Source organism: Mus pahari, chromosome 13 (genome assembly GCF_900095145.1).
Source record: "Mus pahari chromosome 13, PAHARI_EIJ_v1.1, whole genome shotgun sequence".
Classification (NCBI taxonomy): Eukaryota; Metazoa; Chordata; class Mammalia; order Rodentia; family Muridae; genus Mus; species Mus pahari.
Genome location: NC_034602.1, coordinates 61500133 through 61516526, shown reverse-complemented (window position 1 = coordinate 61516526; position 16394 = coordinate 61500133). Strand labels below are relative to the sequence as shown.

The window sequence follows — 16394 nt, the reverse complement described above, 5'->3', positions numbered from 1 at the left end:
GGTTTATTTGGTTTATATTTCCTTCCCTGTTCATCACTGAAGGAAGTCAGGACAGGAACTCAAACAAGAATGGGACCTGGGGGCAGGAGCTGCCCCAGACGTCCTGTAGGGCTGCTGAATATTGGCTTACTCTTTATAGCTCAGCCTAATTTCTTATAGTACCCAGGACCACAAGCCCAGGAATAGCAACAACCACAATGGACTGGGCCCTCCCTCATCAATCACTAATTTTAAAAGTGCCCTAAAGCATCTAGTGCTCTTAAGCAGAACCAATGAGTACATATGGATGGACTCATGGCTCAAGCAGCTTATGTAGCAGAGGATGACCTTTTTGGGCATTAGTGGGAGAAGAAGCCCTTGGTCCTGTGAAGGCTCCATGCCCCATTGTAGGGGAATGCCAGGATGGGGAGGGGGAGTGGGGGGGTGAGGGAACACCCTCATAGAAGCACAGGGAGGGGAAATAGGATAGGGGGATTCTGGGGAAAAATGGGAAAGGGGATAACATTTGACATGTAAATAAAATATCCAATAAAAAGATGAAAAAAATACTTTCTATTAAAAAAAAATAGCCTGTAAGGATTACCCAATGTCAGATCTCATGAAGGCAATTTCTTTCTTTTTGTTGTTTTGAAAATGTATTAATTCTCATCTCATATATTGCATCTTGTCTGCAGTTACCCCTCTGCTTCTCTTCCCACATCCTCCACACTTCCTCTCTCCCCAATATCCAGTCTTCTTCCATTTCCTTTCAGAAAAGAGAATCTCTCTGAGATATCAACCTAGCATGGCATAACAAGTTACAATAAGTCTAGGCAAAAATTTTTGAACATATCAAGGTTAAACAAGGCAACCCAATAAGAGGAAAAGAATCCCCCCAAAAAGCAAAAGAGTCTGAGATACACCTACCCCCCCACCCCCCGCTATGAGTCCATCAAAAGACTGGCTACACAACCATAATGTATGGGTAGAGGACCTAGCTCAGACTCGAGACGTTTCCTGATTATCTTCACTTCAGACTCTGTGTGTATGATGAGTCATGGAAAGTTGATTCTGTGGGTCATGCCCTTGTTGTGTTCTTGACCTCTCTGGACACATTTTCTTACTACTTGCTTTTTAGTTAAATTTTATGTGTTTACTTATTCACTTTTCATTCCACTCACTGCCGCCTTCTTGGTCATTCCCTCCCACAATCCTTCCTGCTACTCTCTCCCCTTCTCCTCTGAGCAGGTGGGGGCCTCCTGGGTATCCTGTCACCCAGTGATCTCAAGTTTCTGTAAGGCTAGGAGCTTCTCCCACTAAGACCGGACAAAGGAGCCCAGCTACTGGGAGATATTCCACACACAGGCAACCACGGTTGGGATAGACCCCACTCAAATTTTTGGAGGCCCACATGAAGACCAAGCTGCCCATCTGCTGCATATGTGCTGGCAGATCTAGGTCCAGCTCTGTACTTTCTTGTATTGGTGGTTCAGACACTGAAAGACCCAAGAGTAAAGGTTAGTTGACTCTGTTGGTCTTTCTGTGGAGTTCCTATCCCCTTTGGGGCCTCCAATCCTTCCACCTATTCTTCTATAAGAATCCCTAAGTTCCATCCACTGGATATGGGTGTCTACATATGTCTGAGTCAGCTACTGGACGGGGCCTCTCAGAAGACAACATTTTCCTGTCTGCAAACATAACAGGATATCATTAATAGTGTTAAGGATTGGTTCTTGCCCAAGGAATGGGCCCATTATTGGTTGGTCATCCCCTCAGTCTCTGCTCCATCCCCCATGCCTGCATTTCTTGTAGACAGTACAAATTTGGAGTTGAAAGTTTTGTGGGTGAGTTGGTGCCTTTATCGCTCCACTAAGGTTCCTGCCTAGCTACAGGGGTCGGCCTCTTCATGTTCCTTTTTCCCAATGTAGTGAGGTACAGCTAAGGTCACCCCAATTGTTTCTTGGGATCCTCCCTTATCTCAGTTCTCTGTGTCATCATGAAAATGCCTCCCATATCCTCACCCTCATCAATTGCAGGTTTCCACTAATTTCCACTGCCATCTAGCCATTTCTCCTGTCTTTTCCCACACCTGATCCTAAATTCTCGATTCTCCTCCCCACTCCCCCTCATTCCCAGTTAGAGACAGATGGAGGCATTTTCTTAATTGAGGCTTCCTTCTCTATAATGAATTTAGCTTGTGTCAAGTTGACATGAAACTACCCAGCATCTCTTCTTAGCTGCTGCCTTGGTGATGTTGATTAGACCTGTGGCCTTATCCATGCTGGGTGACTACTGTATTACTGAGAAACATCTTCAAGTCATTTATTTTCCTTTTCTTTCAAATATTACTGATGAATGCAATTAAGCTTCTGTTGGTCTTTCAGTTGATTGTAGCCTTTTGAGTGCTGGTGTGGCAACTTCCTGCCTAACCTACTGCCTCCTTTTTTTCCCCATGAATGTGAAATGCTTGACACCAGCAAAAAGAACTTTAGGAGAAAGGTTATATTTTTTGGGGGAAGGGAGATACCACAATGTATAAAATATCCTTTAATTTACATTTTAAAAAAGAATCTTACACATGGATAATGTTTTTCCATAATTTCTAACCCTTTTTAACACTTTGAAATCCACTTATTCCCCCCCCCTTACTCTCAAATTTATGATTTTTTTCAATCAATGTTATATATACATTAGGTTACAGACAGGCAGAAAGAGAAAGCCTTTTGTGTTAACTTAGCATTTCTTACATATGTATGTGCTTAGAAATGAACAGTTTATATTGGGTTGTCTGTCAGGAGCTTGTCCCTGAAGAAGTCTGATTCTTCCTCTTTCTATAGAAATTGACTCCCAGAAAAATTTCTTTTGTCTTGGAATGGGGCTTTATAGTTATTTCCTCTTTTTTTCTTTTTTTTTTTAATTTAACTTTATTTGTAATTCATGTTTTACACTCCATATTCTATTCCCCAACCCTTCGCATCCACCCTCCGACTGCTCCACATCCCACACATCCGATCTTCTCCCCAACACACCCTGTCTCCAACTGGATGTCCCTACCACCCACCCCACCTGACCTTCAAAACCCTGGGACCTCCAATCTCTTGAGAGTTAGGTGCATCATCTAGGAGTGCACACAGACCTGGAAGTCCTCTACTATATGTGTGTTGGGGGCCTCGTATCAGCTGGTGTAGGCTGTCTGTTTGGTGGTCCAGTGTTTGAAAGATCTCGGGGGTACAGATTAGTTAAGACTACTGGTCCTCCTGCAGGATCACCCTTTTCTTCAGCTTTTTTCAGCCTTTCCTAATTCAACGTCAGGGGTCAGGTTCTTCTGACCATTGGTTAGGTGCAAATATCTGCATCTGACTCTTTCAGCTGCTTGTTGGGTCTTTCATAGGGCAGTCATGATAGGTCCTTTTTTGTGAACGCTCCATAGCCTCCCGAGTGCTGGGATTAAAGGCATGCACCACCACACTCGGCCCAGCTTGTACCTTCTTTTCCTCAGGCTCCTATCCATTTCATTCCCTGTAATTCTTTCAGAAAGAAACAATTATGGGTCAGAGTTTATGGTTATTTTAAAATGGATATTTCTATCTTACAAAGTTTTGGCTTTGTATTTTGTCTTATTTCACCCAAAATTTAAGTGATGCTGCAAGGGATCCACCTCCTAAAGCTCAGCAAGTCCAGTTAATTCTATACTTACACAGCCATACTTAAATGAGAAACATCATAAACCTTCCTCATCATATTTCTGCTATAATAACTGCCGGGGTTTGGCCAGCTACTTTAGCCTGATTCGCCTAAATAAAACAGACTGTGAGGTATTGTGCATGAATTTTTAATACCAATTGAGCCGATGAGTCACTCTATAGTGCTTGCATTTCGTCATAACTAATGATGCTTTAATATTACCAGTCTTTTTAAATATCAAATGTACTTAAGAGGAAGTGGAATTAATACAGAATGAAGTAAAAAATCAAGGTGTTTTCAGGCTCTGTTTGGTGTCTCTACTTCAAGAAGTTTGATCATTAAGAATACATGTAGATACTTCATTCCTCCCTAAAATAGGGAATAAAATACCTATGAAAGAAGTGGCAGAGACAAAGTTTGGAGCTAAGAGGAAAGGATGGACCATCCAGAGACTGCCCCAACCGGGGGTCCATCCCATAATCAGTCACCAAACGCAGACACTACTGCATATGCCAGCAAGATCTTGCTGAAAGGACACTGATTTAGCTATCTCTGTGAGGCTATGCCAATGCCTGGCAAATATAGAAGTGGATGCCCACAGTCATCTATAGGGTAGAACACAGAGTCCCCAATGGAGGAGCTAGAGAAATTACCCAAGNAACTGAAGGGGTCTGCAACCCTATAGGTGAAACGACAATATGAACTAATCAGTACCCCTAGAGCTCATGACTCTAGCTTCATATATAGCGGAAGATGGTCTAGTCAGCCAGCATTGGGAAGAGATGCCCCTTGGTCTTGCAAACTTTATATGCCTCATACAGGGGAATGCCAGGGCCAAGAAGTGGGAGTGGGTGGGCAGGGGAACAGGGTGGGGGGAGGGTTTAGGGGATATTCAGGATAACATTTGAAGTGTAAATGAAGAAAATATCTAATAAAATAAGTTAAAAAAGAATAATAATCTTACTCTATTTAATAACACTTGCCTAGTGATTAGAAATGACAGCAAAAGTAGTTACAAGAGAAAGAAAAGAATAACTTTAGGCTACTCTCTCTCCAAGTCACTGACTGTGCCTTTGGTTCCTGTCTCTTCTTTTACAGGAGTAACAACTGTTCTAACAATGACAACATTAAGCATCAGTGCTCGAAATTCCCTTCCCAAAGTGGCCTATGCCACTGCCATGGACTGGTTCATTGCTGTTTGTTATGCATTTGTGTTCTCTGCCCTAATTGAATTTGCTACCGTTAATTACTTCACGAAAAGAGGATGGGCTTGGGACGGGAAGAGTGTAGTGAATGACAAGGTAAGTGGGAGCCCCTTCTGATCTTATCTAAGAGAGTCTTTAATGCATTCAGGCTTGTTGCAGATTCCTTTCCAAAAATTGAAATTAAGTACCAACTTTCAGAGGTTTGTTCTCGCCTGAGATCCTTTAAGGGTTCTTGTAACAGTGACACTTTTTAAATCTATTCCTCAGCTTTCGTCGAGTTCTGTATATAGCACTGTTGTGGGTTCACACATGTCCTCCCTCAATCTATGCAGTAAGGAGGGTCTCTTGTTAATTCTAATCTTCCACAGCAAATAATCTTAAGTTTATCAAAGGTGTTGACTTGTTCCTGCTTATACAACTGACCATCAAGCTTACTGGAACCTAGTTCTGTCTGCTGAGAAAGCTCATGTCTTTAGATCACCAAAAATATGTTATGACAGAGCTTTGTGCATTTATTTTACCTAGTGAAGACTTCATGGCTATGTCAATGGCTCAATGACTCTTCATGTACCCATATCTCTATTACTACTTTGTAAAGGTGAAGGTAGGATTTTCTTCTTTCATGTAATATGAAATAAGTGTGTGAATACTGAAATATCTAAGGATGTTAATTTGGTCATATGTTCTAATTGGGGAAAGTCACTTTTAATATCTAATATAATAAGATTATTTTGATTATTGATACATATCTTTTCATACTTCAAGTACTGAGGCTAATGAGACATTTGTGCATAGATAAACTGGTGCCTTCCCATCCAATTTTATCAATTGATATATGCCTTAAGAAACAACTTTGTACATATTTTTATGTGATATACATATTTTAAATACTGAAAGAAACTTATATTTCAATGTTCTTAACAATGAAAGTGGACCAGTCACTTCAGCCTAGATTCACTCAGGTGTCCTCAAACACTGGAATTCCTAGTGTTAGTATGTAACAGTGATGTCTGTAAAATTGTTATGACTAGGCAATAATTTAATAATTAATATACATGGCTATTATCAACCTCTACACCCAACAACAGCAACAGCAGCAGCAGCAGCAAAAGAAAGAAAATCCAATCTCATCTTATTTGTCTTTTCTCTGTTTTTATATAGTTACTTATCAGCAATTCATACCTCACTCAGGGGCATGACAAAATATCACATTCCAAGAAACAGGATTTCCTTACTTTTTTTTTTTTTATTTTTTTTTTTATATCTCGTTTACAACCTCCCATTTTTAATGTTTTATTTTTAAATACACATTGGCATCTTAGAGCAACCTAAACCATTAGTGCAGATCATCTCTCTTTTCAGATCTAAAATCAATTACTGAAGGTAGAATTCCAAGACTAATATGATCCACATAAGTAGTTTCCTCATAGATTTATTTATATGATGAATGATAAATAGAATTTCTAAAAGTGTTATGTGTTTATATTATATGCCTATAAACATCTTTTATTTAAGTCTAGGGTTATTTTAGCAAAATTACTCGGTCAGGGACATACATTTTACAGGTGTTGAAACTGAAATATAAACTATCCAGGGCTGGTGCTCATATTCCTACTCTGTTTATTACAAATCACAGCTACTTCCCTCAAAATCCTATCTGTCTTCATGCCTCTGACATTAGACCTGCTGCCCGTCCTTGGTGCAATATCTTCTTTCTATCCCTGACTTCAAATTACCTAAAATTATCTTGATCTCAACAATTCCAGATTTACATAAACTGAACCCCTTTATTGCTTTCCCAGAGCAATTGTCACTAATAGTTTACCAGTTTGTTGAATTACTATTTCATTTTAAATAATTCCTTTTACCACTAGATTCTAAATCCTGAGAGAATGACCGTTTGCTCTAGTAGCAATTGTTCCTTTTGCCACCTAGCATACTGTCTAGCACATAGCTCTGTGTTCAAGCATTGTTGGATTCAGTTCAATTTCTTGAGATTGTTTTCATTCATAAATCTGAGACATTAAGTTCAAACTGGCCAACAAAAGCAGAGTATACACAAAATAATGAACCACAAAAACACAGATATTACAGTGTATTACCCAAACTTATGGAATGAGTCATTGTTTTTTGATTCACCTCATTAGTTTGCAGGTAACACCATACTTCAAAGTGTACTTAATCATTTATTCTCATTTCTAAATTAAAATTTTTATTTTGTTTTTTTTTTTGTACGTACATTTTATCTTCATGTATGTTTGTGTACCAGGGATGCATGGTGCCCATAGAGACCAGAGAGGACATGCGAGCCCCTGGAACTGTAGTTACAGGTGGTTATTAGTTGCAATATGGGTGCTAGGAATCGAACCCATGTCCTCTGGAAGGATAGCAGTAGAGGAAAACCCATGTCCTCTCTCAATCACTAAGTCATCTCTCCAGCCCCTTGATTACATTTGACATCATCTTATTTTAAAAATAATTTTTAGGTGATTTTAAAGAGTTTATGAAATTCAATAATGATACTTCATAATAAAATTATATATAATATACATAAAATTTGTATACATATATAATTATGTATAATATTATATATAAAATTTATATACATATATAATTGTATATAATAAAATTATAAAGTAGAAGAGGGAATATTAGAATCAAAGAAAACTAGGTTTGCCTATCTCCTATTAGCTGGATCATTGGTAAAAATTCACTGCCATGGAAATGGTATCTCACATTGTAAGGTCCTTGCTCAGCAAATCTGTAGGTGGTTTGGGGTGTTATGTTTTCAATCAAAAAAAGAGGAAAATAAAGCTTTCCTAAAGAAAATATTTTTCCTGTATTAGAATTGCTTTTATGATAGAGTGAGCTGGTTGCTGCAGCAAGTGATGTCAACTCTTACATAATAAGTGTTACAATGAATTTATATTAATGTTTATTGTAGTCCTTTTAATAAAAGGTGAAGGCATTATGTTACAGCCAACTCACCAAAGGCTGTTCTACAAGGAACTAAGTTAATATGGTCCATGTCTTATGCTTTCTCATGGTCCAGCTTAAGTCATGCAAAACCTTTACAGTACCTGAAGAAGCAGATAGACTATTAAACCTCCACACACTGTTCTGTAATTATAACTTTTCTCAGCCAGGATCACTAGTGAGTCAGTTAATGGAAGAATTATCTAGTCAGAGAAGCATTGCTGTTTTACAAGTACTGGACTTTCCAGTGGCAGAGAGAGAGAGAGAGAGAGAGAGAGAGAGAGAGAACGAACACTGTGAAAGGGCACAGTAGAAAGAACATTTGTAAACCTAGGCTTTCTTCCAGTACCTGTTGTATGGAATGTTTTATGGGGATTCTCATATGCCTACTCTAAGTGCTGATTTATGAAACCTCACGATAGTGCTTTTCACTCATCTGCCAAGTCCTGCTTCTGATTGGTGCCCAAATATTAGCTAAATGATAATTCAACTTGCTAGCCTGTTACTTGCCTTACCACATAAAGGATGCCAAGTTTGTAAAATAATTGTGTAAAGCCTTTGGATTCAGCAGTCAGAGGAGTCTAGACTTGACATTTTAAATATGTACCAACAGTCCCCAATAATGTAGTAAATTTAAAACATTTTGAATCTTATCAAATATAATTTTTACTTCTCAGTCTTAATGCTATTTTTTATTCTTTAAAAGTACCTTGTGTGCATCCTGATCTTATCCATTCACTGCTATCCCCCTCTCACTCCACGTGGTGTCCCTGTCCGCTCTCTGTCTTAGATTCATGTTCTCTTTTGGCTTATTTTTGTTACTGATATTCCCTTGTATCCAGTTAGGCTGCTTACGTGCCTATGAGTGTGTGGCAGTCCACTGTGTCTGGAGACCTGATAGCAGGTACATAGGAATGTGTCAGCACCCCCTCACAATGATGAGAATTATTACAGTCCACTTTCATTTCACTTCATTATGAATTGGGCTATTAGTGTATTCGATAACAACGTGATAGTTTATGGTTGACTGATCCAAAATCCCACCCCTGAGCTATTGTAACTTGTACACAACTCAAGCACATGGTGCCCAGAACCCCATATGTTGAAGTTATTTATTCAATGACCAGTCTTCCTCAATTCTACAAAGTGACATAGTGAACCTTGAGATAATAATGTAGTAAAATTGTGGACATGCTGTTGGCTTTATTTCTATCTAACAAAATATTTATTTTGTCCTATAAAGCAGATCACCTCTCCTTACATTTATTAAATTTTATTTAAACTTGTTTTTAAACAGAATTCTATCATTTTGCAAAGCATTTCTGAGTCTGTTCTGGGCCAATACATATGCTAGGATCTCTGCAGGACATTCTCTGCTTTCAATTTGCTTATAATTAAATGAAAAAGAGGGAAAAGCAACATTTATGTATTATTATAAAGACTAATTCCAGAATGCTATGACAAGGCGTGAAAAGGGCATTTAAGGCAAGCAGTTGGAAGTCTTGCCTCACTGAGCGTGACTCAAAGCACAGTCATTACTAACATAGCAGTTGTACACACTTCAGTCTATCTGACTTGAAGATCAATACAGGTTAATTATGAGGTGCTGGCTGAATTGTGGCCCCATTTATAGGTTAAGGTGTGAGCATGGGTTGGTGCATTTGACCAGCAAGGGTAGAGATTTAAGTTGAGCTTACTTCCATACTCCCCCTGCCACACACAGACACACACACACACACACACACACACACACCCCAAAATAAAGTGAAGTACTGTAATTGAGAGCTGTGGAAAGGATTTTTTATTGGTCATCTATGTATACCTACTAGTAACTTCTTAAAGTTAGTAAAAAGTAATCAGCCCTTTGTATTATTGCTCTCCATCCAGTGACTCCTTTATTTTTTCTCTCCCACTTCTATGACATTGCCTAAGTCCTGGAAGAAAGGATTGGTATAGATGTTCCTTTTAAGGATCAATACTCATGTTAAGTTAGTCTCAACATTTTGATCAATTATGGGTCTTTGCATTAGAAAGAAAAAAAAACAAAGAAAAAACTTTAATGTGAAAAACAGCACATAACTGTTGGCATCAACATTTAAATGTAGAAGGAAGTTTAATAGTATAGTTTTTGATCTAAGTAACAATACTATGTTCTTCCCTGGGAGACAAGTTCTTCACCCACCCACCACAATTCAAACTTGAAGCATGAGTTCCCTCCTGTGGATCAGTTTTCAGACATTATCAGAAAGTGTTTGGTTGCTAGCTTTGTGTCAACTTGACACAGCTGGAGTTATCACAAAGAAAGGAGCTTTAGTTGGGGAAGTGCCTCCATGAGATCCAGCTGTGGGGCATTTCCTCAATTAGTGATCAAGGGGGAAAGGCCCCTGTGGGTGGGATCATCTCTGGGCTGGTAGTCTTGGATTCTATAAGAAAGCAGGCTGAGCAAGCCAGGGGAAGCAAGCCAGTAAAGAACATCCCTCCATGGCTTCTGCATCAGCTCCTGCTTTCTGACCTGCTTGAGTTCCAGTCCTGCATCCTTTGGTGATCAACAGCAGTATGGAAGTGTAAGCTGAATAAACCCTTTCCTCCCCAACTTGCTTCTTGGTCATGATGTTTGTGCAGGAATTGAAACCCTGACTAAGACAGTTGTTCTTATAATTTAGTATTAAAGTATACAGGGGCCAAACTGGAGCTATGCCTTTTCTCTTCTCCTGTATTGTTCTGTGGAGCACCTTTCACCACTGTGAAAGCTAGCCATGAAGGAAGAGTTTTACTGGTCAATGAGAATCTAATTTCACTACAGCATCTTCGTGTTGTAAATCTGCTATGGACCCACTAACATATCTCTCTCCGTACAGTTAATTTTAAACCAAGAGGAACAGTTAGAATTACTTATAATCATTGTTATTTTTCAAGTGCACTGAGAGGAACCAATTCTCTTTAAACAAGAATTTGTAATTTCATGAGTCAGGAAAGCTGTGCTCTGCTGGGGCTATGTGGCTAGGATAAAGGAAATGCTCTGTACCTCATTCAGTGAACTTTTTAGAGTTTGCCTGGCAGAAGTAGGTTCCAGGGAAGACACTGGATGTAGTCCTGTTAGACATTCCTTGCTGCTGATAGGGAAATGGATTCTCGCTTCCAAGGGACTGTTTTGATGTCACCCCAACCATTTGTTTCACACTTAGATCTCCTCTGAATTGTGTATTTATCTTCATATATTAAAGCCATATTTTGTATACTTAAAAAAAACTTTTTTTTTTATAGTTAGAACAAAAAAATTCCAGACACATATTGGAAATGCTACTTTGTCGTGGTGGTGATGGTGGGTGGTTGTGATTGTGGTTTGTGGTTTCTTAAAGACTGGACAGTGTTAGTAGAGAACAAACAGTGCCACACAATTACCTAAGGCTTATATTTGGTTAGTTTCTAGTGGCAGGGGCCTTCTTTTTTTATTTGCCATTGATGCATATTGTACACTCTTTTCATTCATAAATGACTTTACTATCAACTTCATACATTTAAAAGTAAAAGTAAGGTGTAGTAAAGAAGGATCAATAGTAAAATTATTTCTATCTATAAACCCTTACTGCACCAAAATATATTTTTATCTAACTGTCTTAACTTCTATAAAAATAATTTCTAATCTAATTTCAACTCTTTAGTTTCATGAAATTCTCCCTGAGTACCCACAGAGCTCATTTCTCTAGCTGCATATATAGCAGAAGATGGCCTATTCGGCCATCATTGGGAGGAGAGGCCCTGAGTCTTGCAAAGATTATATGCCCCAGTGCAGGGGAATGCCAAGGTCAGGAAGCAGGAGTGCAGGCAGGTTGGGGAGCAGGGCAGGGGGGGGTAGAGGGGACTTTCGGGATAGCATCTGAAATGTAAATGAAGAAAATATCTAATAAAAAACACAACCCTCCTTTCATGGCATACAGTTTACAAAGATGTATGCTTTGAAATACTGAATAAAGGTGATATTCACAAAAAATTTCAAAATCAGTGAAAATTTTTAAATAATTCAGAAAAAAATCCACAGAAGTTTACATTATGATCCATAATAGTTATTATAAATAGTTATTAAGCAACAAAAAACATTTTTTTTTTTGCTTTGGGTCTCAACAAAAGGAACTGTATTAACAGGTTAAGAACCGCTGGTCTAGATTATTATAATAACAGTTCTAACTCCACTTTTATTAAAGAAAGTAATTTCATAAAGTGAGAGTGGCCTATGTTAATTTGTTTAACAAGTCAAGTCAATATAGCTTTCTTCTCATTATCTCTCACTCTTATCAATCAGGAAATTGAAGCAGAATGGCTAAAAGTTTTGTTCAAGGTACTCATCCACTTTAAGCTCAATCTGATTATTATTTTTAATATCAGTTTAGATAGATTTTAAATAACAGTAGAACAAATATTTGTCATGCATTTCCTGGATTATCGATGGTATAGTGACATAATCTTCAACTCAGAAGGTATTTTAAAGAAAAAAATATACCTTAAACTTCAATAAAATTTTCCGACAGAGTCATCGCAGGTATTTGGAAGGCTGACGTATTTAACTGCTATGATTTTTTTCCCAGTTATTCTATAGATGGGAGCTCTTGTCGTGCTTTTAAATGGGCATAGCCACTGTTCCTAAACTAATTGTATGGCACTAAGGTGAAAATTGCTAGCTACATTTTGAGTAACTCATTGTTGGCTCAGCTTTTGACATGTTGTTAAATCTTAATACACTTTTATTAGAATAAGTGGATAAACAGTATTTGTATTTTCAGGTTCCATTTGGCATATGTATCCTGTGCCTACCCCACAAAAGGTACTTGTGGGAAAGTTTCATGCTAGGTGCTAAGTTACAAAGGTCAAGAAGACAGAGATTCATTCCATCAACCATCATTGAACTTAGATCCTAATAAGAATAGAAGATGTCAATTAAATAATCACATGGCAAATCAAGTGCTCATATCCTTTAATAAATGCTATGACAGAAACAAATTTAAGTACTCTGAAATGGAACCTCGAAGGGAATAACGTTTATTTTAGGCAAAGCATTCCATGTAAATTCATTCAAATCCAGGGTGACCTGTGAAATCAAAGGAGATGCCCCTAAGGTCCCCTAGCTGGCAAATATTTAGAAAACCAAACTTATTTCACAAGTCTTTGAACTTAGTGAACACAGATTAGAATTGTTTTAAAAGATGCCATTTGTATCCTACAATCCTTGAGCCACTTTTGGAGAGATTTAAGCTTAGCACTTGTGTTCTAAGTTGGTTCCTAAGTCTCTCCCTGTAGCCAGTTTCTAATGACTGGAAGAACATGAAGGGGGATTGTTTGGAGCAAGTGATAGACAAAAGCTACTGACACCTGAATTGGAAATTCTTCATTAATAAGAAAGAAAGGGAATGGTGGGTTTTGGGAAGCTGAGAAGATAGAATTCATATCCTTTCATTACAATAGTGGTTTGCATGCAGGCTTCTCTTCTACAACTGTAACTTCTACAGAAAGTTACAATTTCCTGCAGCCTTAAAACACTGCCTTATAAGTTCACCATAAGGTGAGAGTTATAAGGAGTTCTGCTACCTGGAAAAATTTATGGTCATTCGTTGTTGATGATCATAGTTCTTTAAAATCTTTACATTTTGTTTATTTGCTCACTATTAAAAAACAGATTGTGACTTTAAGAGTGTAACTATTACAAAAATTTTATTAGAATTATATTTTCTAGTGTTAATTTTCCATGTAAAAAACAGAAATTTGGTTTCTAGTAAAACCGTGCCTGTATTGTTCTCTGTAAATTTCTTCACTCAGGGTTTTTAGGATTTACTGAACTTATTTTGTTTACTTCCCTTAATTTTTCTTGCCTACTAATAATGATGCATGTTTGAGTAATAAGATTTTCTAGAATTTGAACTGGAGTTCGGAAATTCTTAAGACGCAGGCTAAACCCACATTATATCAACTTTTTTTTATTTTCCAATAGAAAAAAGAGAAAGGTTCCGTCATGATACAGAACAACGCCTATGCGGTAGCTGTTGCCAACTACGCCCCGAATCTTTCCAAAGATCCTGTCCTCTCTACCATTTCCAAAAGTGCAACGACGCCAGAACCGAACAAGAAGCCAGAGAACAAGCCAGCTGAAGCCAAGAAAACCTTCAACAGTGTCAGCAAAATCGACAGAATGTCTAGAATAGTGTTCCCAGTTCTGTTTGGTACTTTTAATTTAGTTTATTGGGCAACCTATTTAAACCGGGAACCTGTATTAGGGGTCAGTCCATGAATCTAGACATTGGTTACTTTTGGGCTGTATAGCAATGTTACACTTGGTTCTTGTTTTTGTTTTTGCTTTGTACAGTCTGACTAATAACTGCTAATTTATGACCCACCATGTATAGTATGTATATAATGGTAGAGCTTACCAGTAGACCGCTAAAGGAGACCTGCATTTGCTAACTCACGGAAATACAGGCAGAAAACATCCCGTGCCAAAAGAGCCATTGCCTTTTTAACACATTTTACCTAGGAACTAGTTTAAAGTGGGTTTCAGATCCCATAATTTATTTCTTAATGTTCTAATTATGATGAAAGTTGGGATCCTGTGTCACACTTTGGGAAACCTTTGATTTAGATATTACATAGAAAAAATATTTCTACTGTTGCCTAACGATGATCAGAGATTAATATCGCCACTCAAATATATGAGACAGTTAAACCTCTGGCCTGGTTGCTTTAGGAGTGCTTAGAACCCCGGCTAGCGTAATTGGAAGCTTGACACATACAAGGAGAAAGCTAGAGATGTGAAGACAGTGTTTAATTACTATGTAGCATATCTATAGCCATGTACATATTACAAGCATGACAAGCTCAAATAACTATGAGTCACCATGACAGGATGTTAATTACATTTAAATTTAATAACTACTGGAATGTCACAGTCATTCTATTTTTAGCTTCAGAGTTTATTTGAAAGTAGTAACTGAACCTTTTGGCTCACTTCAATCATTGGAAACTACCTAACATTAATAAATAAACAAACAAACAAACAAACAAATAAATAAATAAAGGAGGAGGAGAAGATATATGGACTTAGACTTTCCAGGTATGTGTTGTCAGCTGAACTTCTCTGGTGCTGGAGAAAGGAAGAAAGCAGCTCTCTTGGCTGCAATGGGGTGCAATGGAGTTCACTCACATCAGATTAGAAAGCTGTGCCAAAAACTCCAAGCAATGAGAATTCATAGGTGTCCCAGGTACAGAGGAGCACTTATAAGATTCTCTTCTTTCCTGTTTACTGCAAACTCTGCCTTAAGGCTTCTTCTCATCAGGGCTCAGAAGCCGCTAATTTTAAAGGAAAGGACAGTTAGTTGGCACATTTTTCTGTCTGGAAAGCATTAACGTAAATCTGCTTTTGTAAATCGCAACTTTAAATTTCATTGACTCAAATTTACAGCAGCTTTGTATACCAGAAGAGGTTTTGGTAAGAGTTGAACATTTTTAAACAACGACTTTAGGACATTATCAACAGATTGTGGATTATGTCACACACACACACACACACACACACACACACACACACACACACCATGTAGCTAAATTAGAAAACATGATTTTCAATTTTATAAAATTACTGATTGTTAATGGCTAAAAATTTATTTTTTCTTTAATATATAAAACATTATTTATGCCCCTGAAATAAGCTAAAGTTAACTGTGTTTCTGTCAAAACTAAATTTACCAATGACTGATGTGTACATTAGCAGTTATTAGTTGACTTTTAAAATAAAACGCAACTTCACGATGATGTTTTGTAGAAATTAAGTAGTCAAATCGTGGCATTTCTTGCAGTTTTGTATAGTATTTGAGTATAGTGCAAACCAGGTCTGTTTCACAACATCAATAAAAAGGAGCATCTTCTGGAAACAAGCAAACTCTCAGAAAAAAAACAAAAAACAAAAACCAAAAAACAACCCCCCCCTCTGTTCTTTGCCTCATTCAGCTTCCCCGTTTTCTTTTCAAGTATGATTTCACTACGTGTTTTGCATGATTTGTATTCATACCCGGGTCACAGCTTCATCCTACTGACAGAATTCGCTCTGAAGACAACCTTGACCTTAAAACCTTCCTCACAAAAATCAAAAGTCATCCATCAACCTTAATAAAAATATTACATGAGCCAATAAATGTATTCTGTAAATTCCCTTTCAGTAACATCTTCTTTATTATCTCAACGAGTTCTAGAGTGTGAATGTTGCCCATCTAGTGAAATAAAATATACCCTGGGAATAAAATATACAATTCTGTACAAGAAAGGCTCTTGTGGATAGGCTCGGGGGTGGGTACAGAAGTGTGAAGCGGTGTGACATTTGAAGGCAAATGGTAAGCTACTCTCCACTGTGAATTTTGCCCAGATGCTAAGAACAGCTTAGGGTGGCAGAAGAGAGCTCAGAGGTTAAAGGCACATATTTCTCTTGCAGAGGGCTTGATTTCATGTTTCCAGCACCCACATAGTAGCTCACAGTTACCTGTGGTGTGTGCTGTAGAAGATCTGACGCTCTCT

The 16394-nt window shown here is 37.9% G+C and overlaps 1 protein-coding gene across 2 annotated transcripts in view; it reads left to right on the top strand.

Moving 5' to 3' along the window:
* Positions 1-15426, top strand: part of Gabra2 (gamma-aminobutyric acid type A receptor alpha2 subunit) — a 125512-nt gene extending 110086 nt beyond the window's left edge. For both annotated transcript variants that reach the window (XM_021210613.2, XM_029545403.1), the window contains exons 9-10: positions 4762-4964; positions 13825-15426. In XM_021210613.2, coding sequence (XP_021066272.1) covers positions 4762-4964; positions 13825-14121 — 500 coding nt within the window. In that variant the 3' untranslated portion in view covers positions 14122-15426. The remainder of the gene's footprint in view (positions 1-4761; positions 4965-13824) is intronic.
* Positions 15427-16394: the final 968 nt, after the last annotated feature.